Below are 26,034 nucleotides of genomic sequence, written 5' to 3' on the forward strand. Positions count from 1 at the left end.
AGGCATGCCAACTGGCCAATCAAAGCCGAGAATTTGGGGTCCTTGTTGTTATCGGTGTTCTTTTCATTTGCTTGCTCGGAAAAGCCAAATAACTATATTGTAAAATTATCAAACCAAATTAAATCAATACAGAAGGTCAAATATTTACTTGTTAATAAGGTGAAGTATAACCCCACACCCTGCTTAATATTTTATTCGTTTAACAAGTGACTCCTGCATCGTCTATTTGGTCAGGCCATACACGGACATCTTTAACGGGCTAGTTTGAAACGAAAGAGCCACAAAACCAAAACATGGGAATGTTTTGATGATTCAAGAACAGGCGCTCCGTTTTTAGTCTTTAATATGATGCCATATATATTGATTTTAAATAAGAAGGTTAGATTATAGGATACGTTATATCGCTTGAGATAAGGAGCTCTTGAAAGGTGCTGTATAAATGGTGAAATTGTTAAATATTGCCAAGTGATTTGAAAAGATGACATGTAGCAGCTATAAGTTGGAAAGTAAAGTCTCTACGTTACTAGCCCTCCCTCTGCACAGGTGTTTGAGCTACTGTAGAAAACAGGATGGTGGTAGAGGTGGAGAGTTTCTATGGCGTGTATATGCTGTACTGTACTAACCCGAAATTCAAGGGTAGAATATATATTGGCTTCACTGTGAACCCAGAGCGCCGTATCGGTCAACACAACGCTGGACGACACCGCGGAGGAGCCAAGAAGACCAGTGGCAGAGGACCGTGGTGAGATATCAGCTCAACATTTCACATGGCGAACATATTACGACCTGATCTCTCTAAACAGAGATCTGTAGACCTGGTTCTGTAGTAAATGTACGTTTTTTTATTCATTTTAAGGGAGATGGTTCTTATCATCCATGGCTTTCCATCTGATATTGCAGCTCTTCGGGTAAATATACTGTTCTGTTTATGTGTTATATATCTTGTATTTCATTTCCACTTTGATGCAAAAATGATCTTCTGTAACTTATGCTTACTTTAAAGCTACGCTATGCCCCTTTTTGATAAGCAACAAGAGAGTGCAGGAAAAAAATATTCCATACCAAGCCTTTACTTTACTCAAATACTCTATAATAATGATTTATATTTTTAGAGTTCTTTGGACTGATGTCGCGGGAAATTGCATACATGATGCTTTCGAGGCTGTGTCCGCAATCACTTACTTCCCTACTATCTATGTATATAGTAAGCGAAAAACAGTATGTGACAAAAGAAGTATGTCCGAATTCACAGTACTCATAAAAGAGTAGGCAAAAAGTACCCGGCCAGATGACCTACTACTTTCGACGAGATTCTGAAGTATGCATATGAAGGACACTTTACTATCTCATGAGGCCATGGGAGAGGATTTCTGAATGGCAGTGAAGTGACCTTGACGCTGATAGGTCACATGTCAGTGACAACATGGCGAATGTAGTACGTCCGGATCGCATTCACAAAATACACATTCATACTATAGAGAACATACTTTTTTAGCGCTGGAAATGCAAGTACTTATTTAAAATATGTACCTACTTGACTACAAATGCAGCCGGAGTAATATCTGTAGATAGAGAGGCCCTGTCCCAAATTAAAACCTAAGCATTCGCATTCTTTTTCCGAGTCCACACTTCTTTTTTCTTGTTTAACGGCAGTTTTGCATCCAGCTTATTGGTGCCTTACCGCCAACTCGGCTCCGGAGTGTGGATCTTTCCCATCAGCTAAAGAAACAATAAAAAAATATATATCTTGTCTGCATCCGAAATGTTTTCGTCCCTATTATGTAGTATGCGAAAAATAGTATGGGACAAAAGAAGCATGTACTCATAAAAGACTGCAAAAAGTACCCAGATAACCTACTATTTCCAACGAGATTCTGAAGTGTTCATATGATGGGCACTTTACAATCCCATGACAATCGCCATGACAACATGGCGGGTGTTGTAATTTGGGTTTACAACTTTACATTCAGTCTAAATAGGACATACATTTTTAGCAGTCACAAAGTAATTACTTAACATTTTTGGACACAGCTCTTGAGTCCACACTTTCGTGACGTAAGGGTGCTGTGACTGTTGGGTAGAAGTCTGCTGCGGAGCTCACATCAGTGCCACCTTGGCAAAAGTGTACATCAAGAGCACATTGTTCCGCAAAGGGGGCGCTCGCGAGCAACCTTTCTGAAACCTAATGGACATACGCATGCAGCGGCCATTGTAAGTTTACAAGAGCAGATTCAGTTTTTCTCAAAATGTATAAAAACAGTGAAATGCAAACTTGCAGTAATTAAATATGTTAAATAATACAATACTTTATGTATTTATTCTTACTTTATTAACCAATGTCTTTTCTACTGACTTTAGATGATTCAGTTCAACCATACCAATAAAACGACTAGATAAAACATGAAGTGTGCCATTTTGGACAGGGCCAGAAAAGTAGCTTTGGCTCTGCGTGGTGTGGCGTGAAGCTGAATGTCGGTTGTCACAACGAACCAGACAAATTGTTCATGAATCATTGAAAACCCGCTCTGATTAGATGATCTGTATCCATGTGTACACTGGTGCCTCGAACCACATTCATCTGAAGAGCACAGTTGAAGAACAACCGAAACAATATTCCTCCGCAAGACGCATTCAGTTTTATTGATTTTTAACAGCTAGAGGGCCGAAAGTTAGGTAGCTAGCATTAATAATAATGGTAGTTGACATTAGTTTATTTAGTAACTAACAATGAGCTATACATTTGTTATGGTATTTGTTAATCTTTGTTAACGTTAGTTAATAAAAATCCAGCTGTTCATTATTTGTTCATGTTAGTTCACAGTGCATTAACTAATGTTTACAAGATTTTAATAAAGTATTAGTAAATGTTGAAATTAACATTAACAAAGATTAATAAATACTGTGCAGTTCATTATTAGTTTTGTTAACTAATGTTAACTAATGAACCTTATTGTAAAGTGTTACTATAATACAAAAATTGTCCAAACAGGTTGATTCATATAGTATAAGAGTAATGAAAATAATTTAGGATAGTGACACTGACAAATTGGACAGTAAAACATCCAGAGCCATTACAGTAATAACCATCATCTTTCCTCTGCTAGTTTGAGTGGGCCTGGCAGCATCCGCACACCTCTCGTCGCCTGTCCCATGTTGCCCGGCGCAGCCGTAAGGAGTCCAGTTTGCAGTTCCACTGGCGTGTGGTGTCAAACATGCTTCGGGTGGCGCCGTGGAATCGCCTCCCCCTTACCGTGCGCTGGCTAAAGCAGGAGTACCGGATGGATTTTGCCCCTGTGCTGCAGCCTCCTCTGCACATTCCTCTAGCGTTTGGCTGTGTTCATGCTAAGAAGAAACCGCAGCTGGAGTGTGAAGAGAGACAGGTGGAGCGCTGTGTGTTGTGTGGGGTGTTTGTTAAGGTTAGTTTCACTCTACTCTGCTTTCAAAGTGGTTTTAAAGAAACCAGCTCAAAATGCTGCAGGAGTAACTCTCAATCCTTTTTTTTTTTTGCTGATTTCAGGCTGAGGATAGACTATCTTGTTTCCACCCTTCCTGTCATATGGTTTGTCATCTGATTTGCCTGGCTAAACACTTTCTGAAGGCAGACCCTTCCCACCTACTTCCTGTCGAGGGAAAGTGTCCTGGCTGTCATCACTCTGTGCTGTGGGGGAGTTTAATACGCCATAAAAACGGCTGTTATGGTGATTTGGAAGAAATGACCTCGTCCTCATCTCAGGTCAGCTTTAATATGGTATCAGAGTGTATTAAAGGAATGGTTCACTTAAAGGGATACTTCAGGATTTAGTATCAGTTGAAAACCTGTAGTAATTTCAAATTACTGTGCCTCCCTCCCTCCCTGGCTGAGACAAGAGATTTATGTATTTTTTGTCTGTAAAAAATCCTACCGATGATGCAAAAATCGTCATTTTGTGTCATCGGAGGCTTTTTTGGCCAGAGGCTAAAAACTACAGCCAGTAGAAGGCGCTAGATCCGCATGTTTTCAACCCGCATAGAGGGGGCGGATCTCACTCACAGAATGTACAAATAGTGTCAGCCATCTTTTATTTGGTAGCTAAGCTAACATGTTCTTATTCTGTGGAGAAAGCTGAGCAGTAGGGTTACCATCCTCTTTTTCCCGGCCATGTCCGGCCGTTGAGATCGTCCAAAATGTCCTGGATTCGGCTTTTGCTTTCTGCAGTCGCCATTCATTGTTTATATGCACACCTTTTGTTTCAATCTAACTAAATTCATTCCGATTGGTGAATCTGAATGTAGTGTTTACATGAACGCTAAACAAGTGATGGGTTAATGTGCGTTTTAACATTTCCATTTATCATTGAAAATTCCCGCTCCTCCGTGAGAGATACGTCTCGGTGCGTCTCACACTAATCACGCCACCGGCCTCGCGTCGTTCTCCTGCGGCCGTCAATCTCGTCCTGCTCGCCACAGTAAAAATAATGAATGGCGACTGTAGAACGCAAAAGCCGAATCCCGGACATTTTTGGCGATCTCGAAATCCCAGGCAGACTTGTCAAGGAAACTCACTAGTAGCCTAGCCTTGTTGTTTAACATCCACATATACATTTTCTGTCTTTTCTCAGTCTAGAAGGCTCCAATACACATTCATCTCTTTAAAAATGAAATCTGTCATAATTTACTCACCTTCAAATTGTTTCAAACCTGTATGAATTTCTTTTTTCTGCTGAACACAAAAGAAGATATTTTGTCGGTAACCAAACAGTTGATGGACCTCATTGACTTCCATAGTATTTTTTTTTTCTACTATGGAAGTCAACGGGGTCCATCAACTGTTTGGTTACCGACATTCTTCAAAATATCTTCCTTTGTGTTCAGCAGAAAAAAGAAATTCATACAGGTTTGAAACAACTTGAGGGTGAGTAAATTATGACAGATTTCATTTTTTAAGTGAACTAATCCTTTAATATGTGTTGTCAATAAATGCAACTATTTCATTAAAACCCCAACATGGATTGAAGTTATTACAAGCATATTTTCAGTTATTTTACAGAGATGTCAGATATAGATAGTGATGCATGACAGCTAAAGTTATTAAAAAGTATACTGTACTTGGAGTCAAGTGAAATCTGCAGCTTTTAGTGAGACAAGTTAAGGAACTGATGTAACTCACTAATTGTTCTTTATTCTTTTAAACAGAATCATTGGACAGATGAACTACAGTTGTAAAGAAAATGTGATACAGCCGTTTCTGCATTTTGAGAAGTAATCATTGGGCTGGATAATGACAGATCATTAAGGTCAAGGCATCTGTACATTCTAAGAAATGTGGAATTAACAAGGATACACAGAATGAGAAAAAGCATTTAACTCAGTTGACCTTTTGAAATAAAAGGATCTTCAGACATATTTTAAAATATGAAATAATGTTTTTTATTCAGCAATGATAATTGTTACAACATTGTGTGTAAGCTCAGTCATGCTGCGCATAATGTCTGAATGACTGTTTTTAAAACAACTGTGACAGTGAAGTTTTTAAATGTGGTTATTTTTTTATCTGAAATCATGTGTGGTTATATTTATTGAACAAAAAAATCAGTGTGTGTGTGTTTGGCATTATTTTCTCCCTATGCCTTGGTTGCAATGTTGAATTATCACTCAAATTGTGTTATTTGTATGGTTAAACAAGATGGAAACAGATGAACATTAGTAAGAATCCGTGAGGATGATTATTGATGCAATGAATAAAGGCTGAAGAGTGACATAACTGCAGCTCAGTAGCTTTTTATTGTTGCTTGTTTTGATCGAGTAGTTTGACAACTAATAGTGAGTTTGAAGCTGGATTACCTGTGCAGACAAGGAGGATGTCTGAAAGCAGTCATAACAGTTCTCACAATTATTATAATTTTGTAATACTGATGATCAGTCCCATTGGTGGGACAGAAACACACTAAAGTCAACAACGGTTGTGCCCGCAATACAGATTATAAAGGCATCACTGGAGCAATAATAATTCAATGTTATCTGCCTGTACATTTAATTGACAAGGATTTTTAATTGACATATTTTAGGTATAAAATATAACATTTCATAAAAGAAAGTTAATTTAAATGAAATGATAAAAAGTAATGGAATTTTAGAAACGGATGTTAAACTATATGTTGCATAAAATATTGAGTGTAATTTCACAGTAATTGTTAGTGACGGTTTAAAAAAATAATTGCATTGCTTTCTAAAAAAATAACTAATTGTACTGCTACTTAGTTACTTTTCATGGAAAGCAATGTGTTACGTTACTTTTGAGTTACTTTTTCTCATCTGTGCTGGGCTGTCTTTTTTTAATGAAAAAAAAAAACTTTTACGTTTTGGCAAACGTGCAGCTCAAACAAACCTTTCAGATGTGCTGCCGTTATGGACTGCAATAAAGTAAGATTAAATACATATAGAAAAAAGTATATTTGTATTATTGAACATTTAGTTACTGCCAGTTTGCATTACACTGTTTTTATTCATTTTGAGGAATACTGAATCTACTTTTGTGCAAGTGAGATGAGTAAATGCATGCTCACATTTAGACTACAAAACCCATCATGTTCACACAGCGCACAGAACGCCTCTGCACCTCACTCCCGATTTCTTTCAACATGCGGACAGGAGAAGTGTCAGTCAATAAATGGGAAAACAAAGTAACTTGCGTAGCTTCTTTGAAAAGTAACTCCGATATTTTGTTGTAAATATAAAAGTAATGCACTACTTTACTAGTTCCTTAAAAAAAGTAATTGATTCCGTAACTCAAGTTACTTGTAATGCGTTACTTATCCCCAACACTGTTCACAGATACCTGAAATGTGTAAAACTGATCATTCAATTCTAAAACACATGTTGAACAAACAGTGGTTATATGTTGTGGATATATATTTCTCCATGCTCTGAAGGTCTTATCACTGGAACTGTCCTCACCTAGGATCTGGAGGTCTGTTAACCGTGATTACCGGCTGAAAAAAAGGTTAAAACACAATGAGTGAGTTTTCATATCTTCCAAAACAGCATCTTACAACATGATCTACAGTTTGAGTTTTCACAGGGTCTTACCACACTAGACACGGGAGAGCAGCACTGAATGACCTTGCAGCAGTACGCAGCTAAAGTGGCAGAAAGGGCAATATGGACTGCCAGCACCAGCTTGTCTAATGCTAGGTAATTTTCAATTCCAATCTGTGGGTAAAAAGATAAAAAAAAGTCAGTTATTTATATAGCCCTTTATACAATACAGATTGTTTCAAAGCAGCTTCACAGTAGCGACCAGGAAAATAACAGCACTGATACTGCACAATTATTCAGTCGAAGATGTATGTAACGCAGCATTAAAAAGAAAATAGTGTCATTATTTAGCTCAATTTAGTTTAATGTTGATTTAATTTAGTGTCATTGTAGCAAAGCTCATCAGTTAGGAAACTAACTCAATTCAAAAATCAGCATGGATTAAGAGAACTAACATTTAGCTACTTACTCTTAAATGTGTACATATTGAGTTTGGGGAAGATTCTTCTTCAGACCAACAAAGATGAAATAAGACATGGTAAACACTTAAGTGCAAGAAAATGCAGATCAGACAGGCCAAACAGGCCACGACCTGCATTCCTAAACAGGCCTTCAGCTGGAAAAAATAAAGTAAAATACAAACACAGTGTTATTGGATGCACCAAAACAAGGGAATTCTGCATGCTTGGTGACCAAAAGTTTATTTTTCCTTATTGAATTAAATAAAATTTCTTGACATGACATGTGTTTATGTGTCTGGCAAACCGTTATGATCTGAAAACTTACAGTGGGGAGATGAAGATTCTGTGCAGCTATAGCCAGACTTCCAGCGATAAGTATCTACAAAAGGGAAAGATCAGGACATAATAATTATATATATATATATATATTAGGGCTGTCAAAAGATTAATCGCGATTAATCGCATCCAAAATAAAAGTTTGTGTTTACATAATATATGTGTGTACTGTGTATAATTATTTATATATATAAAAACACACACAATCATGTATATATTTAAGAAAAATTGGTTATATTTATATATAAAATATTTATATATAATATAAATTATATAAATGTATATACAGTATATAAATGCAAATATTTCTTAAATATATACATGAATGTGTGTGTATTTATGCATAATAATTATACACAGTACACACATATATTATGTAAACACAAACTTTTATTTTGGATGCGATTAATCGCGATTAATCTTTTACAGCCATAATATATATATATATATATATATATATATATATATATATATATATATAAAGGTTAAAATTTTATATGTATATTTTAGCCCTTGACTTTTCTCACTTATTACACATTTTCCGGTTGACCTTGTTTCAAAATAGTTTTACTGACTGACTGATCTACTGTATTGGATATGATTTGGAAAGGCACAGTTTGTAACATCCCATGTTCAGCAAAACAATGTCCAGGCTACACCAAAACAGCACTGTGTCAATATAACAGCATGTTACATTTTTGCTCTTTAATTAATTGTTTTGCATTTCAGAACAGTTTTACCTCTAAATGTTTTGCTGAAAAATCGTACTCGGTTACTAACGTAACCTCGGTTCTCTCTAGGAGAGGGAACGAGTACTGCGTCGAAAGACGCTACGGGAAAGATTTCTTTTTCGAGATTGAAGCCTAAAAATTAATCCTTAATTTTGAAAAATATGTAAACCGCTTTTCTGTAGCATACAACCTTAGGCGGAGCAAATCGCGCGCCCATTGGCTGCTCCGCCAGAAAAGCACAGCCTATGCGAGGCCAGTGACGCTTGACCAATGAGGACGCTTCGCGCCCTCTGCGTCACCTCCCGCCGAAACGGGCGTGGTCTAGGCCTATAAATACGAACATAGCTGTCTCCCACTCTGATTTTCGCCACTGAAGCGACGCAGCATGGGCACGCACGGCCTGAGACGCAGTACTCGTTCCCTCTCCTAGAGAGAACCGAGGTTACGTTAGTAACCGAGTACGTTCTCTTACGTAGAGTTCTCTCGTACTGCGTCGAAAGACGCTACGGGAACCCCTGTAACACGCCGTGCGTGCTCTTGGACCGACACAGACACCCGAGGGCGCTCGCGCCCTGGCATACAAGCGCCTACACCAAGAATGTATAGGGAGAGCGGCTAGATTTAGCATCATCCCTTTATAATAGCGCCCCTAAGGGCATAATAACATATATATGTAAATAATAGATATATATGAGAGGTCATAGCATGCTCATGGGACACATTGTCAGTGAGTGATGCTTAAAACATTGGAGTGACCTGGGCCGCAGCGCGGGGCAGGAACACCATACATAGTCTTCTAGACCGAGAGCAGTTTAGCCTGCAACGCAGGAACCTCTAGGTTATAGAACCTTATAAATGTAGACGGGGAGGCCCAGCCTGCCGCCATACAGATATCTTGCAACGAGATCCCGCTATACCAAGCCCACGAAGAGGCCATGCCTCTCGTAGAATGTGCTCTGATGCCCAGTGGGCATTCCAAACCTCTAGATGCGTAGGCCAACGCAATGGCGTCCACTACCCATCGAGACAGACTCTGTTTCGTCGCGGCTCGCCCCTTAGAGCGTCCACTGAACGAAACGAAGAGCTGCTCCGTCTGTCGAAAAACAGCAGAGCGGGACACATAAGCTCTTAATGCCCTGACCAGGCAAAGGGAGCTATTTCCGTCCTCAGAGGCCGGCAGAGCCGACAGGGAGATGACCTGAGCCCTGAACGGTGTGTTGAGGGACTTAGGTACGTACCCATGCTTCGGTTTCAACACGACTACAGAGTAGGGGTGACCCCGAATAGTCGAAGATTCGATGCATCGATAGGAGGAGCCTGATTCGACTATCAATCTCACGGTCGAATATTCGCAGTGGTGTTATTAAACGAGCTCATGTCATTTTGGCTATAATATGAAGGTGCTCAATGTAAGAGTTCACATAGAACTACCGGTTTTCTGTTAATATACAGGCTATTATGAAAAAGCTGTCAATAAAAATGTGCAAAGAAAGAAGCGTTTAATAAATATTTTTAACATGCGTGCAGCGTGAATAAATCCAAACTCCCCGTGACAGATTTCAGTTTCACTTTCGATCCGTGACCAACAGAGGAGCGTTTTGGCGGCAGGGATTTACATCTTTAAAAATGTCTGGGATAAGAAAATCGAAAGTGTGGATGCACACCGTCAGATAGGATATTCTACAAGCCTGGATTTAGCATCAGGAAAACCAGAATATGAACGCGACGCATTCCTCCTATAAAATGCCACAAAGCGTTTTCTTTAATGGGTTTCAATGGGAGGAAAATGCTTAACCGTAGCCTATAATAAAACGTGTTGCATTCATATTATAGGCTCATCTGCTTTTCGCTATATAGTATGCTTTATTAATAATGCATATGATATTTTAATATAACAGTTTTAGGACATTACAGCCGTTAAACGATTTTCACGTTAAGCGTTTTAGAATGCATTTAATCCGCGCACACAATTTGAAAAGACTCAAACAGACACAGACTGACAGAAATACTGGCTTTTTTTCGCCATCAGGAAGGGTACAAGTGATTTCATAACATTTCAGCCAGTTCTAAATTGATTTTTGGACGCTCTGAACATGTTTAGCTAAAAAGACTGCCACTTCAGTTTAGCGTTTATAGTCTTTTATGCAGTTAAAAAGACAAATTTGACATTTCTGGCCATAATTTTGTTATTTTAATAATTTCTTTATTTTTATTGTATTAATTGATCACTCGGGGTTGTCTAATTTAACTATTTGTGGCTTGTGTTTTGAATATTTTGTTCCCCTGCACTTAAGGCATTTTGCACACATTTGTTCTGCATATATTGTGACTTGATTCTGACTTATTTCGTTTTGTATTTTTATTTATTAGAAATGTATTTTGTGTACTAATTTAATTCTGTAAATTAATTGTTGATTATCATCAGTAGGCTACATCGATGTTGCGCTGTAGGCCTACTTAGAGCATGCTCACACAGGCAATTTAGCCGATTTAATTTGATTTGCATGTGAAATGCAAATCCTAACTGCAGTGTGGCCTTTCTGCAGTTATTTATGTTCTTTCTATGTTTTATTGATCTGAAATGTTTTTTTTATATATATACATTTTCTTGTATAAAATATTTTTGGATGATGTTCTGTACATCGCAGCTTTAAAATGTTAAAGCCCCGCCCCCTCCTCAACACCACAAACGTGATTCGACTATTAGTCGACTATAGGCAAGATATGACGATTCTGATTCGACTATGAAAATCCTTAGTCGGGGACACCCCTACTACAGAGTCGTTAGGCCCGAACTCCATACAAGACGCTCTGACTGAGCGTAGAACACCGTAGAAAGGTCCCAAACGGGGACTGAAGGAGGCCTTGGAGGATTTAACCTCCTGGCTCCTCTAAGGAAACGGACCACCAGGTCGTTTCTGCCCAGTGAACGGCCAAGCGTTGGATTAACGAACGCTGATATGGCTGCCACATAGACTTTGAGCGTGGATGGGGTTCTACCCTTATCCAATAGCTCCTGCAGGAAGGAGAGAATCTCTGTTTCCCCGCACTGAAGGGGTGACAGACCTTGGTCTGAACACCAACCAGAAAACACAGACCATTTGGAAGCGTAGAGCCGTCTAGTAGACGGAGCCCTAGCCTGCTCGATCGTGTCTAACACTCCCTTTGGGAGGTTAGTGGGTACCCGTTTATGGCCCATACGTGTAGGGACCAGAGATCCGGGCGAGGAAGCAAAATCGAGCCCTTGGCCTGCGAGAGGAGGTCCCTCCTCACTGGAATCGGCCACGGGGCAGTACTCTTCAGCCGCATCAAAACTGGGAACCAAGGTTGATTCGTCCAGTATGGAGCAACAAGTAGCACTGAGCATCCGCTTTCCCTGATTCGCTACAGCACCTGAGGCAGGAGTGAGACAGGAAGAAAAGCATAGAGCGGACGGCGGGGCCAGACACTGGCCAGCGCGTTCATGCTCTTTGAAAAGAATTCCGGGCAGTGAGCGTTTTCCTGGTTTGCGAACAGGTCTATTTCCGCTCTGCCGAACGTTTTCCACAACAGGCGCACTGTCTGTGTGTGTAGAGACCACTCTCCTGTCGGAACGTTGTTCCGTGAGAGTCTGTCTGGGCCTACGTTCAGGTGCCCTGGCACATGCATTGCTCTCAGCGAGCGCAGGTTGTGCCGGGCCCATACCAGGATGGGTTCCGTCAGCCTGAAGAGGTTTCGGGATCTCACGCCACCCTGACGGTTTATGTAGGCTACTACCGACATGTTGTCCGAACGGACCAGGACGTGGTGCCCTTTAATCCGAGGACGAAAGCGCCTCAGCGCAAAGTCCACCGCCATCATTTCCAGGCAGTTTATGTGCGGTAGTTTGACTCGTTCTGCCCACTGGCCAAAGAACGGTCTGCCCTCGAGCAGTGCTCCCCAGCCTGAGGTGGACGCGTCCGTGGACACCACCTTCAGGCTCGAGGAAGTCCCCAGGCTTACACCTGACAGGTACCAGTCTGACGCTCTCCATGGTGTAATGCATTCCTGATTGACCTTGAGGCGACAACGACCGTGAACCCATGCTCGGCGCGGTACGCGCGTTTTCAGCCAGAACTGCAGTGGGCGCATGCGCAGCAGGCCCAACTGTAGTACCGCCGAGGCTGAGGCCATGAGGTCTAGCATTTTCTGAAATCTCCTGAGCGACACTATATGACCGCTGCGGAAGGATTTCGCCACTTGCAGGGTGTTTCGCCTGCGCTGTGATGACAGCCGTGCTGTCATAGACAGTGAGTTCAGATCCAGTCCTAAAAAGGAGATCCTTTGACTGGGAAACAGTGAACTTTTCTCCCAATTGACTCTCAGACCTAAGCACTCGAGGTGATTGAGTATTAGGGTCTTGTGGCGAGTGAGTTCTGAAGTTGATTGAGCCAGAATCAGCCAATCGTCCAAATAATTCAGAATTCGAACGCCTCGGAGTCTCAGGGGTGCCAGCGCCGCGTCCATGCACACTGTAAATGTACGAGGTGCTAGGGACAGGCCGAATGGCAGGACTGTGTACTGATATGCCCGGCCCTCGACAGCAGTCGTCATCCCCCTCAGATACGGCTTGCTGGTCGTCGTCCATGACGGACAAGGCGGCAGGCTGCGGCCGTTGTCCGTCGGTGAGCGATTCCAACGAAGCGGTGAGAGGAGCTAGCGGCGGCGGCGGCGAGCTCCTCGTGGAGGGGGGTTCCGGGACCCGCTGAGCGCGGCGCTTTTTACGGCGCGGCGCTACAGGGGGTGGTAGAGCAGCTTCCGTGAATGATGCAAGGCGAGTCCCCAGAGTCGCGATGGGCATCATGTCACAGTGATGGCAGCCGCCATCACCGAGAGCGATAGCTGCATGTTCCTCGCCCAAGCAGGAAACACACAGCACGTGGTGGTCCCCGTCGATGAGCGCGGCTCGGCAGGAGCTGCAGGAATCACGAGGCACTCGTTGCTCTTTTTGTGATGAGAAAAAATGTGTGACACAGCGGCGAACACACACACAAAACACACACAAAGAATGAAAGGATATTCCACGCCGGAGAAGCGCAGCAGGGTACGGCGGCTGAAGGCGGCGAAGACCAGCGGCTTCAGGTAAAGGGCTCGTCCTGCTGAGGTGCTGTATCAGACGGCTGTGGCGGCTCGAATCCAGTCCTACGATGCGTGTAGCTTCGTGAAGAATAGAAAATCAGAGTGGGAGACAGCTATGCTCGTATTTATAGGCCTAGACCACGCCCGTTTCGGCGGGAGGTGACGCAGAGGGCGCGAAGCGTCCTCATTGGTCAAGCGTCACTGGCCTCGCATAGGCTGTGCTTTTCTGGCGGAGCAGCCAATGGGCGCGCGATTTGCTCCGCCTAAGGTTGTATGCTACAGAAAAGCGGTTTACGTATTTTACAAAATTAAGGATTAATTTTTAGGCTTCAATCTCGAAAAAGAAATCTTTCCCGTAGCGTCTTTCGACGCAGTACGAGAGAACTCTACGTAAGAGAACTATTATCTTGAAAAAGGAGACTGCTAACAAATGGAACTACAGAGGCGACATTAAACTTCATCACAGCCCAAATTGGAAAACCAGAGTGAAGCTAACTTTTGGGTTGGCCTATAAAAATAAATAATCACTGCAGCACTCAGCATGGCTTGACTGCCCAATGGTCCATCCAGTGCGAATGTAAACAGTTGACAAAGAAAACATGTATCACTATTTTGGATCAGTGCATTAGCTCTTACGCCGGTTTCACACCGCAAGCGTCAGCGGCGCGTGAGCAGCGCGTCAGCATAACTACATCGTCACTGCTGCTGCAGACGCGCGAGAGTATTCACACTGGAAGCGTTTGTGCAGCGTCACAGCAGCAGCTCCAAAGCGTGTTTTCTCTACTAAACGTCGACAGAAGAACCATTTCAAACAATGAAATATAAAAATAAATAAACCAGTATTAAAAAATGTTCATTACAACTTTGTAAATAGTGCTCTGTCATTTTATATTGTGATTGTATAGTAAATAAATTCTTCCTTAAAATCACTTGTTCATGTTTCATGTATAAAAATGGACTAAACTGGACAGTAAACTCGATCGGCGGGGGAAAAAGACAGCAAACTCTGGTTTTATTTGGGTATTGCTAGAGCCTAAACCTGTCCAAGTATTACATAATAAACTTTTATCATATTTTCTGGCTAGTGTACTTTATTTATTTATTTATTTTTATTATCATAACCATAGCCTACTTTCACCCAAACTGAAATAAAAACAAGTTTAAATGGGTAAATTTTCTATAGCCTATATTTTTGAGTCATAAAGGATAATTCCGGTATTTAACACCTTGAGTCTATATTGTAGTTTGTTTTGGATGAACAAGAGTGGTAGACAACATTTTTTTGACAATGGTTCCTCTCTCGAGTTTTTGACTATAAAAGAATTGGCCATGGACCCATTTAACATTGGAGTCAATGTGCATGTCCGAAAATGTCATTAAAACAGCCAATAATGTTCGTTTACAAAACTGTTAAACTCACGAGTGGTTAGTGGTGTTCGTTGATGATTATAAACAATATATCGTCGCAATATATGATTCCAATCCGTTTATTTTGCTATAGTGGAACTATTTTTTCAGACACTTCACAACCGTGTAACTTCCGCTCAATATTTGAATCTGAAGCGTTAGCACACTTCCGACCACTTGATGGCGATAACCGATGTTTATGTCTCGCGGGACACTCACGGTCACAGTCGAGTTCAACTTCATATTACAAGTAACAATTAATGAAGGTTTTGTTTGTTTATTTCGCTTACTCTCCCGGCAGTGGCGGAACTAGAATTTTATACATGGGGTGGCCAGGGGGTGGCCACTGCTTCTTTCGGACACACACACACACACACACACACACACACACACACACACACACACACACACACACACACACACACACACACACACACACACAGAGTAATCAGAGGTATTTGTGTCCTCTCTTGATACATCTATGTATCACACAAGAACCATTAGTGTATAATCACAATATAAATGCCACAGCCATCAACAGAACACACATGAACCAACATTTTAAAGGTCCAAACCTGTATGAACTTCTTCTGCGGAACACAAAAGAAGATATTTTAAAGCATGCTGGTAACCACACAGTTTTGGTTCCCATCAACATCCATAGTATAGAAAGAAAAAATACTATGGAAGTCAAAGAGAGCCCAAAACTATTTGGTTACCAACATGCTTTAAAATATCTTCTTTTTGGGTGAACTAACCTTTTAATTTGACAAAATCATCTCAACTTAAATTCCTGAATTGAGTGTGTGATTGACTGCCTGTGACTGACTGATTGACTGACTCTGACTAGCCTCAGTATAGGGAGCTGCTCTGGGGTCCAGTGGTGATGCAAGGGTTATCTTAACTCTTTCCCGCCACCATTAAATATAAAATAAAATAAATTGTCAGCCACCAGCGATGTTTGTCATTTTCACAATTTCATGGCACCCCATGATGTTGTTGTATGAGTATCTGAACATGCAATATCAAAAGAAAAACAGACCCTCTGCTTTTAAACAAAATAATCAGTTTTATTCTAGCTTCGTGCATCCTTTTTTATCAACACTTAAATGTTGGGAAGTTTCATTAAAAAAGCAACAGGAGCAAAAAGCTGAAATTTGTATTGATTTATTTATTTATTTATTTATTTATATAAAAGACTAGGCCTATATCCAGATCAGATTCAGAATGATGATCAAAACACGGATGACTAGATCGAGTCCATCAACGCCCCCAAAACTTCAGTCCTATAGTGATCGCATTATGATATCGCTAGTTTCTGCTTCTTTGCCTGTGTTTTGATATGGAGGTCGGCTACTCGTTCAGGAGATGTGTATAGTGCCCCATACCTTATAACAGTGAAAACACAGAAAGCCATAAACTCGTCAATGGCGGGGAGAGAGTAATTTAAATTACAATCATAACTGTAGGCTACATTAAAAAATCAACTACCAGTCTAAGTTACCAATTTGATCATTGCTAGCACTATTCTGAATTGAAGTAACTTAACTGAGCTAATCGATTTCAAACTGCCAAATCTTAACTCGCTGAACACTGACAGACAGCTGTTACCTAACGTTACTTCCCCACAATAGCTAAACATTTGTATACTGTAACCGTAACGTACACACGGCATGGTAAATTATATGCGTGTATTACTAGTGTGACCGAGCGTTTAGACAGGGTTCGCCTAACACTTCAGAAATAAGAAAACAATAAACGATAACCGTTTGGAACTCTTCTCCACTTTATTATAACACAGATCACCAACTCCAAAAGAAAACCCGCGACACTCCAGTACAAGCGCGCGCATGACCCATGCCAATCTACGGCAAGCCCCGAGGGGAAAAATACATACACACATATACTGTACAACAAGCGCCAGTACATCAAGAATTAGTGCATCATAACAGAGTCCAACAAAGTCTGTTACATACGTCCCCCCCCCTCACAAAATAAACGTCCCCGTTTATGTTTCAGAATAACAACATCAACCGTCAATAACAATAAACAGCCGTGTACAATGAAACACAAAACAGAGTACATAGCACATTATTTTTACTGCAACAAGCCTATTAATAGAACAGGTTTTTTTTTTTTTTTTTTTTTTGACAGTTATAACAGGCTCTACAATAGAACAAATTCAAACTTGCACTCTTCCATACCCATAGGTATACAGGCACTTCAATATAAAACAAAATCCTTCAAAAGGCCCGGAGGTCTATGAACTCTCCCAGTCCTGCTCATGTTTCGCTCAGACCCCTTAACTGAATATGGTGAATCAGAAGAACCAATCATATCTTTCCGGGGAGAAACACATTCCTCTCCATCAGAATCTCCTGACTCCAGGGAAAGAGACTCAGGCTGTGAGTCCGGAGCATTGGACAATGTCTGGTTCTGTGACGCAAGAGAAACAGGCAATGTGTAAGGCCGCACCCTATTGTAATGTACGACCTGCGCCCTCTCACCAGAGTCAAAAGGGTCTACAATACGGTAAGTCAGTCCCTGTTCCCCACATGAATCCATGACTTGAACTATTTTATACGGTCCCTTCCAATGGGGTGCCAGTTTCATGCGGCTCTCTACTGGGTTGTGGAGCCACACCATGGCACCTACATCATAGAGCTGGTGACGCAATCCAACATCATGGTACAGTTTTTGACGGTCGTGAGCTGCCTCACTGTGCATCCGTGCACTGCTAAAGGCAGAGTTCAGTTTTGTCAGCAATTTCGAAACAAACTCAGCATGTGATGGTGACATCTGAGAGACAAGAGCACGGGTGGGTAACAGTAAATCAGCAGGGACCCGTGCTTCCCGACCGTGGGTCAAGAAGTAAGGTGTAAAACGAGTGCTGGAGTGAGTCGTTGTGTTGTAAGCAAAAGCCACATGCTTCACATAATCGTCCCATTCCCCTCCATATGTCAAAAGAGTCTTAGCCAGTTGATCAATCAGGGTCCGATTAAATCTTTCAACCATACCGTCCGACTGCGGATGGTAGGGAGTGGTGCGTGTCTTTTTAATGCCCAGCAGATGACAGAGATTCTGAACCACCTCCGACTCAAACTGACGACCCTGGTCCGAATGCAAAGTCTCTGGAACACCATGAATCAGAACAAAGTCCTCAAACAGACAACGTGCTACTGTCTGTGCTGACTGATTAAGCAAAGCATACAGGTTGACAAATTTGGTGAAGTAGTCCTCGACAACCAACACATACCGGTTTCCTTTTGAAGTCACAGGCAGCTCCAAGATGTCCATAGCCACTCTTTCAAATGGCCGTACTGAATGGGACCCACCCATAGGTGCACAGTGGGCTGGAACTGGACCGCGCCGTGTCTGACATGCCTTGCACTGCTCACACCATGCTTTGATGTCCCTGTACATAGAAGGCCAGTAACAAAATTGTCTCGCCCGTTCCCATACACGCTCCGAAGAAAAATGGGCAGAAGCTGGGGCCCCATGCAGCTGCAAAAGAATGTCCGATATTAGAATAGAGGGTACAACCATTTGGACAACAGGGCCACTTGTGAGGGGACAGAAAACTGAGCGGCATAACAGTCCATCAATAATAGAAAGCCGGTTGAATTCAGTCCAAAGCTTCCGTAAGCACTGAGAAGCTTCTTGTAGTTTCCGCCTGGATGGTCTTTGGGATTGCATCACCCAGCTCAACACAGTATTAATATCAGGGTCAGCATGCTGCATTGCCCTAATGTCTGATAAGCTGTGTGACAAAACATTCATGGAAGACATGCTGTCTGAATTGTCATGCGAGTTGACAGCAGTCGCATCTCCTGCCGAATCAGTGACTTCAGAGGAACATGGAATGGTATCCATTTGACTAGAACTCACCACATTCACTTCCAGTACCTCTTTAATACTGGCCTCTGCCTCGTTAGGGCCAGGTGTCTCAGGGCGGCGAGAAAGCGCGTCCGCATTCTTATGGTTTTTTCCATCTTTGTGTACAATGACCCAATTCAATGGATCAAGCTCCAGAATCCACCTCCCTCTTCTTCCTGTTGGATCATCATCAATGGACATACGCCGAAGTGCCAAGAGTGGTCAATGGTCTGTGATAATGGTAAATGAGGCAAGTCCAATGTAATGCTTGAATTCCCTTACTGCCCACACGATAGCCCACAACTCACGATCAAATGTGGACCAACGCCTCTGTGTGGAATTCAATGCCCGGCTGGCGTATGCGACTACATGTTCGAGTCCATCTCTATCCTGGGCAAGAACTGCACCGACGGCCAGGTTGGATGCATCAGTGTAGATTTTAAAAGGCACACTGAAGTCAGGCATTACCACTACAGGATCAGATGACAACACACTTTTCAAAAAGTTAAATGATTTGTCGCACTCAGCATTCCACACAAAGGGCACATTTTTCCCGACTAGATGGTTTAGTGGAGCAGCGAGTTTAGAAAAATCCTTGACGAATCGTCTGTAATAGGAACACAGTCCCACAAATGCTCTCACCTCAGAAGGAGAATGGGGAATTGGCCAGTTCAAGACTTTCTCAGTGTTCTTTGGATCAGGATGAAGACCTTCTCGAGAAACGACATGGCCAAGAAAGACCACGTGATCTCTGGCAAGGTGACATTTGCCTGGATTTAGTCTCAAGCCAGCAGATTGTATTCTTGAGAACACCTCTTTCAGGCTAGCCAGGTGTTCTTCAAAAGTTTTGTTATAAATTAAAATGTCATCGAGATATACCATGCAGATGTGCCACGGGAGCCCTCTGAGGACAAGCTCCATCAATCGTTGAAATGTGGCGGGGGCGTTGGATAGGCCCATCGGCATGGACCGCCACTGATAGAGGCCCTGTCCCGTTGTAAAGGCCGTCTTTTCTCGGTCCTCTTCAGCAACTTCCACCTGCCAGTAACCGTTAGAGAAATCTAGCGTGCTGAACCACTTTGCACCCGATAACGCATCCAGTGTGTCATCCACACGGGGTAGAGGATGAGAGTCTTTAATAGTTGCACTGTTTAATCGCCTGTAGTCTACACAAAAACGCCATGTTCCACACTTCTTTTTCACCAAAACAACTGGTGACGCCCAGGGACTACAGCTCTCCTCAATGACGCCATCTTCTAACAGGCCAGCCACTTGTTTCTCTATCTCAGCACGTTTTTCAGGGGATGCACGATATGCACGCTGTTTGATAGGAGTCTGCTCACCAGTTCTGATGTGATGTTTTACTAGTGTACATCTACTGGAATTCCGTTTGGAGGAGCTGAAGATGTCATTGTATTCCAACAGCAATGCTGAAAGCGCAGCTCTCTCAGATTCAGAAATAGGTGACTCATCCAATGACACAGGAGGCGCGACCCTGGAAAAGGTCGCTCCAGCTACGTTAACAGGAGCATGAAACAGCTGAACATCTGAGTCATCAACTGTGTAAAACTCACCCAGGTGCATACCTTGTTTCAATGAAATGTCCTGTCCAGTAGGATTCAAAACCCGAGCTTTTGTCAGTCCGTTGTGAACCATGGCAACTGTGTGAGCAACCACTAGACCGGAAGAATCCGCCACATTGGGTTCCAGATAGCCAACAAAGTCACTCGCCAAATGGGCTGCGTTGGGTGTACACACTTTAACTGCCACAACTGACTCACTGAGGGGTGGCAAGTTCATAGCGGTGGCCAGCGACACATTGCAGCACAGTGGAACAAAATCTTTGCTGGTAAGGAGAGGAACTGAGATGTCCCACAGTTGTAGCTTAGCATGGCCTAGGTCCAGTAAAGCATGGTTCCTCAACAAAAAGTCCCAGCCCAGCAACACAGTCTGTGTGGTTTCTCTTAGCACATGAAATACATGCTGCCACGACTCAGTTCCCAGCTGAAATGTTATTGTGATGGTGCCGAGTGTATCTAGCATTTGTCCATTCACAGCACGGGCTGACACATAGTCCTTTTTCAGTGGCCGATTACGAAGTGTTGGAATTGACATACGGAAATCGGCACTCATGAGAGATACACTGGAACCAGAGTCCACTAACATCTGAACCTCCACACCTTCAATTACTCCTCTCACATACGACACCAGCTCCTGGCTAGCATCCACAATCACATTGATGTCTTTTGAAATTGAGTCACCATCATCAACATTGTCCATTACAGGGCCCACAGGCAGCATAGCTGGTGTTTGGGCCGCAACATCAGCTAAAGTCCGTTTCCCGGCCCATTGCGGCGCTCCACTCCGCCAGGAGACATGAAACGTACTCCCCGCTTTCTTGAGTCATCCTCATAGCTGTTCCATCTGCGAGGCCCGGGGCTAGGGCTGCGTCTGGCAGGGGACTGAGCAGAGTATGAGTCTTTATAACCACGAACATCCATACCTGATGTACGCTCATCGAAGTGTTGGAACGATTTCCTCTCAGGTGAACGGCCCCTACGCGCGCTGTCAAAGACACGTGACTGGCATCCACGGCCCCCGCAGACACACTGGCACATTCCACTCGACTGAGAGCGGCCTCCATTCCACTCATCCATTGCTCTAGGACTCACACTGGATTTCAGTCTTTGGTTTTCATCACCCAAGCGCCTCAGTTCCATTCTCATATCTCTCATTTCTTCTGTCAATCTATCCACTGCTCTGTATAGTCCTCCATTATCAGTCACAGAGTGAACAGCAGCCACTGCACCACCATCATTATTACCATATGCACCATTAACAGGCATGTAATCAGTCTTTATTGAGTCTCTGGCATTTTCGCACCGACCTGCAATTATCACGGCCTCCTCCAAATCTGTTGCTCCCTGTTCATGGCATTTAGCTCTGAGCACAGGATCCAAACCGGCCAAGAAACGACGAAACTTTTCCTCTCTTTGGGCCTTGTCGCCATATTCAGGGAAAGCCTCGTCCACTAACCTGCTCATCTCAGCCGCATACACCTCCAAACTCTCCCGCGGAGCACGAGGGCGGGCTGATAAACTGGCTCTGAAGCGATCCATAAACTGCCTCTGGCCGAAAGCCTCCTTTAGTCTTTCCTTTACAGCTGTATAGTCAGCCTGAACAGTTTGAGGAAGGCTGTCCCACAGAAGAAATGCTGCGTTGCTTAAACGTGTCGGCAGAATCCTCACTAGCTCATAATTAACCGACGCAGGACCATCTCCCTCTGTGAGCGCTCTGACGGCGACCTCGAACTGCCGTGCCCAGCACAGAAAGCTCTGCTTCTCGTCACCAGAGAACGGCGGCGGTAGCTCGATTTTCACGTGCCTGTTGATCTTGTCGCGGTCCCGTCTCGAATATAAATCATCATCGCCTTTACACCACATGATGGCCGCGTCGACGTTGAACCCGCGCGTGCTAAACTCAGTTAATAACTTTCCACTGTAAACTAACTAGTTAAACACCCGTCGTAACACTGGACCACGTAAACGCAAATAAATCAAAACAACACCGCTGCCACCAATGTGACCGAGCGTTTAGACAGGGTTCGCCTAACACTTCAGAAATAAGAAAACAATAAACGATAACCGTTTGGAACTCTTCTCCACTTTATTATAACACAGATCACCAACTCCAAAAGAAAACCCGCGACACTCCAGTACAAGCGCGCGCATGACCCATGCCAATCTACGGCAAGCCCCGAGGGGAAAAATACATACACACATATACTGTACAACAAGCGCCAGTACATCAAGAATTAGTGCATCATAACAGAGTCCAACAAAGTCTGTTACACTAGCACAAGTGTATGCGTACGGATTGTTAGCTATGTTAAATTGCGAACCGATCTCTCTCTAGTCTGATCAATTGGTAGCCTATTGCAGCCTTATTTACTCACACAGCGTCTCATAAAATGTATTCAGAGCAAACAACCCTGACGTTAAACCTTAAAAACTTACTTCAAATATGATTTTTTCTTATTCTTCGGTATCTGCAAACATATTCTCTCGTCCTCTGAATACGAAATATTTTGTCCGTTTGAAAACTGCGCGCGCTGCCGGTGAACGTAAAAAAAAATTAAAATAAAAAAAAACGAATACAATTTTGGGGTGGCACCCGGGGTGGCCAATCGGATGTCAGGGGTGTCCAGTGCCCCCCCGGACACCCCTCTGGCTCCGCCACTGTCTCCCGGAGCACAGTTGCTCTGCTCGATAGCCTTATGAGAAACGGAAGCGAGCAAAAAGACTACATCGACCAAATGTGAACAGCCCCCTTTCCGTTACCGTTAGCGCATTTATATTAACCTGATATTAACGAGCACTCAGTCCTTCAACAGAATTCAATGGGATTTTACAAAATGACGAATAAAACACGACAGAAACTGAATTTCGCAACACTTTTTGTTTCTGGAACATCAACTAACATCACTAATCACTCGGTGAGTTGCACAGTTTTGAAAACTAATGTTAAAGGTTGTTTTAATGACATTTTTGGACATGCACATTGACTCCAATGTTAAATGGGTCCATGGCCAATTCTTTTATAGTCAAAAACTCGAGAGAGGAACCATTGTCAAAAAAATGTTGTCCACCACTCTTGTTCATCCAAAACAAACTACAATATATAGACTCAAGGTGTTAAATACCGGAATTATCCTTTAAGACTCATTTTCTTTTCTGACATAGCCTACTCCAGTTCTTGTTAAAACACACGAGACATGCAAATTCTGTGCATTTTGGGCACTTCTTATGTGAAATCATATTTATTTTGTCCATCTGGGTAAAGTGTGCTTTCACTTTAATTGAGCAGGAGCAGCGCAGCAAAAATAGACTCGGCGCCGAAACGATCGCGGCACTGCTACTGACGCGCCGCTCCTGCTTGACGCTCACGCGCTGCTCCTGCTGCCGGTGTGAATGCACTCATTGATTAACATGCATGGCGAAAAAAATACGCGCTGCTCATGTGCACCTGACGCTTGCGGTGTGAAACCACCGTTAAAGTGACAGCAGCCTATACTTTCTGCTGTCCTTAATGTAAATTAAACAACAAAAGAAAATTGCTCACTGCTCTTGACTGAATAACTGTAGCAACTTTAATAAGGATTAATCTATATTTCTATCATGACAATTTAGAAGATTTTTAGCATGGTAAATGGATATGACAATGTTAATGTATTTGGTCTTGGCGGCATAGATCTGCTACGCTGCTGCTGCTGATATTGCTACTGCTGTTGATTATTGCTAATGTTGTAGATTGCTGCTGCTGCTGCAGAGCAAGTACAGAAAATATCTACTGTCAATACATGTGCCGATATAATGCTGTGAGACACAATGTGCTGCTGCACAAATAACATGTATAAAATGACCCGTAGCAGAACTATACAGGTGGAGCTGGGGACGGTGAAGGGTTTCAAACTGCTATAATGAATGCTAACCAGCCATTTAAATGTTAAGCAGCAAGCTCATTGGCTGCAGATGCGATATGAACTAGTCCGCTTGTGCCATGTAGTAAATGACGTGAATATCATCAGGTTATGTTAAAGGGTCATGAAACCCTAAACCAAATTTTCTGAGATTATAACAGAGGTAGGTGTGTTGAACACCATTGAAGACAATGTTAGTATCTGTTAGATTTAATAGTAGGGGGAAAATGGTTAAATTAGAGTTTGTATCCGCTATTTTTGTCTTCCTGTCACAAGAACGCTAGAGAAGGCAAAATCAGGTAAACGATGTTTATTTGGATAAACAGAGTAGTTTGGGTTCACACAACACCACACACAGGACGGGAGAGTGACGCAGGAACTTCGACGGGTAACCGGGTAGATGCTGGATGACAGGTGAGGTGATAATCCGTGAGTTTTGAAGAGTGTTGATGGTAACGGGAAACAAAGACACACTTCCAACAGGAACGAAGATCACGGGAAGACACCAAACGGAACCCAACCAAGAACATAGTATACCACAACGATCTGACAAAGAACAAGATAAAACAGTGAGCATAAATAGGCACCGCTGATCAGATGCGGTAATGAACGGTGACCACGCCTGCACACACACGCACAATAACAAAGACACGAAACAAGAAGGGCACAGTGAATTCACGAACCGTGACATTACCCTCCCTCCTAGGAACGCCTCCTGGCGTTCCCAGACGCCCTTACCTGTCGATTGTAATCATCGATAAGGGAGTGATCCAGGATGTCCCTAGCAGGTACCCAACTTCTCTCCTCCGGACCATAACGAGTCGCGGCGGGGGATGAACCGGGGCAGGCGGATTAATGTGAGAATGAAACACGGGCTTTAATTTAGATACATGGAAGGCGGGATGAATTATCCTGTACGCAGGAGGAAGTTTGAGTCGGACTGCCACCGGGCTAATAATCTTGGTGACAGATAACGGGACGATAAATTTGGGAGCTAACTTATTGGAAACGGAGCGGAGAGGAATGTTCTTAGTTGAAAGCCACACTTTTTGACCAACAACGTATACGGGAGGCTTCGACTGGTGGCGATCGGCCTTAGCCTTGGTGCGTGCCCCCACCTGGAGCAGAGTCTCGCGGGCTCTGGTCCATGTGCGGTGGCACCTCTGGACGAAGGCGTGAGCGGAGGGGACCGTGATTTCGGATTCCAGACTAGGAAAAATAGGTGGCTGGTAACCTAAGCTACACTCAAACGGAGATAGGCCCGTGGATGAAATGGATGACTGCCAAAACAACTCTCTGTTACCAATGCCATAGTTACGTTCAGCGGGAGATAGACGATGGGAAAGAAACGCGCACGGATACATCTTGTCGTCAGTGGAAGAACGTTGGGAAAGAACTGCACCTACCCCCACCTCTGACGCGTCGACCTCCACCACAAACTGACGTGAGGGATCAGGGGCTATCAAGATGCGAGCCGAAACGAAGCGACCTTTCAGTTTGGGGAATACAGCCTCAGCTGTATCAGACCACCTGAACGTAGTTCTGGGGGAGGTCAAGGCAGTCAGAGGAGCGGCTAGTTGGATGAAATTGCGAATGAAACGCCTATAGAAATTGGCGAAACCCAGAAACCTCT

At 43.1% G+C, this 26,034-nt stretch overlaps 2 protein-coding genes across 4 annotated transcripts in view; one reads left to right on the forward strand and one right to left on the reverse strand.

Annotated features, from left to right (window-relative positions):
• Positions 1–5,872, forward strand: slx1b (SLX1 homolog B, structure-specific endonuclease subunit). Of its 3 annotated transcripts, none has more exons than XM_079594868.1 (6): positions 1–428; positions 544–742; positions 857–908; positions 3,105–3,416; positions 3,518–3,733; positions 5,173–5,872. In XM_079594868.1, the coding sequence occupies exons 2-6, from the start codon at positions 570–572 to the stop codon at positions 5,200–5,202; spliced, it is 783 nt and encodes a 260-aa protein (XP_079450994.1). In that variant the 5' UTR covers positions 1–428; positions 544–569; the 3' UTR covers positions 5,203–5,872. The 3 variants fall into 3 exon arrangements, with proteins under 3 accessions (XP_079450994.1, XP_079450995.1, XP_079450993.1); XM_079594869.1 differs by having other exon boundaries at positions 51–159; XM_079594867.1 differs by having other exon boundaries at positions 281–742.
• LOC306989319 (uncharacterized protein) overlaps positions 5,383–26,034 on the reverse strand; it is a 25,284-nt gene continuing 4,632 nt past the window's right edge. Inside the window, exons 4-7 of the mRNA XM_079594899.1 lie at positions 7,801–7,854; positions 7,484–7,630; positions 7,066–7,188; positions 5,383–6,968 (exon numbers count right to left, since the gene is read on the reverse strand). Of these exons, the coding sequence (XP_079451025.1) occupies positions 6,930–6,968; positions 7,066–7,188; positions 7,484–7,630; positions 7,801–7,854 (363 nt within the window). The 3' untranslated portion in view covers positions 5,383–6,929. The remainder of the gene's footprint in view (positions 6,969–7,065; positions 7,189–7,483; positions 7,631–7,800; positions 7,855–26,034) is intronic.

The sequence above is a fragment of the Phoxinus phoxinus genome, assembly GCF_949152265.1.
Source record: "Phoxinus phoxinus genome assembly, chromosome: 2".
NCBI lineage: Eukaryota > Metazoa > Chordata > Actinopteri > Cypriniformes > Leuciscidae > Phoxinus > Phoxinus phoxinus.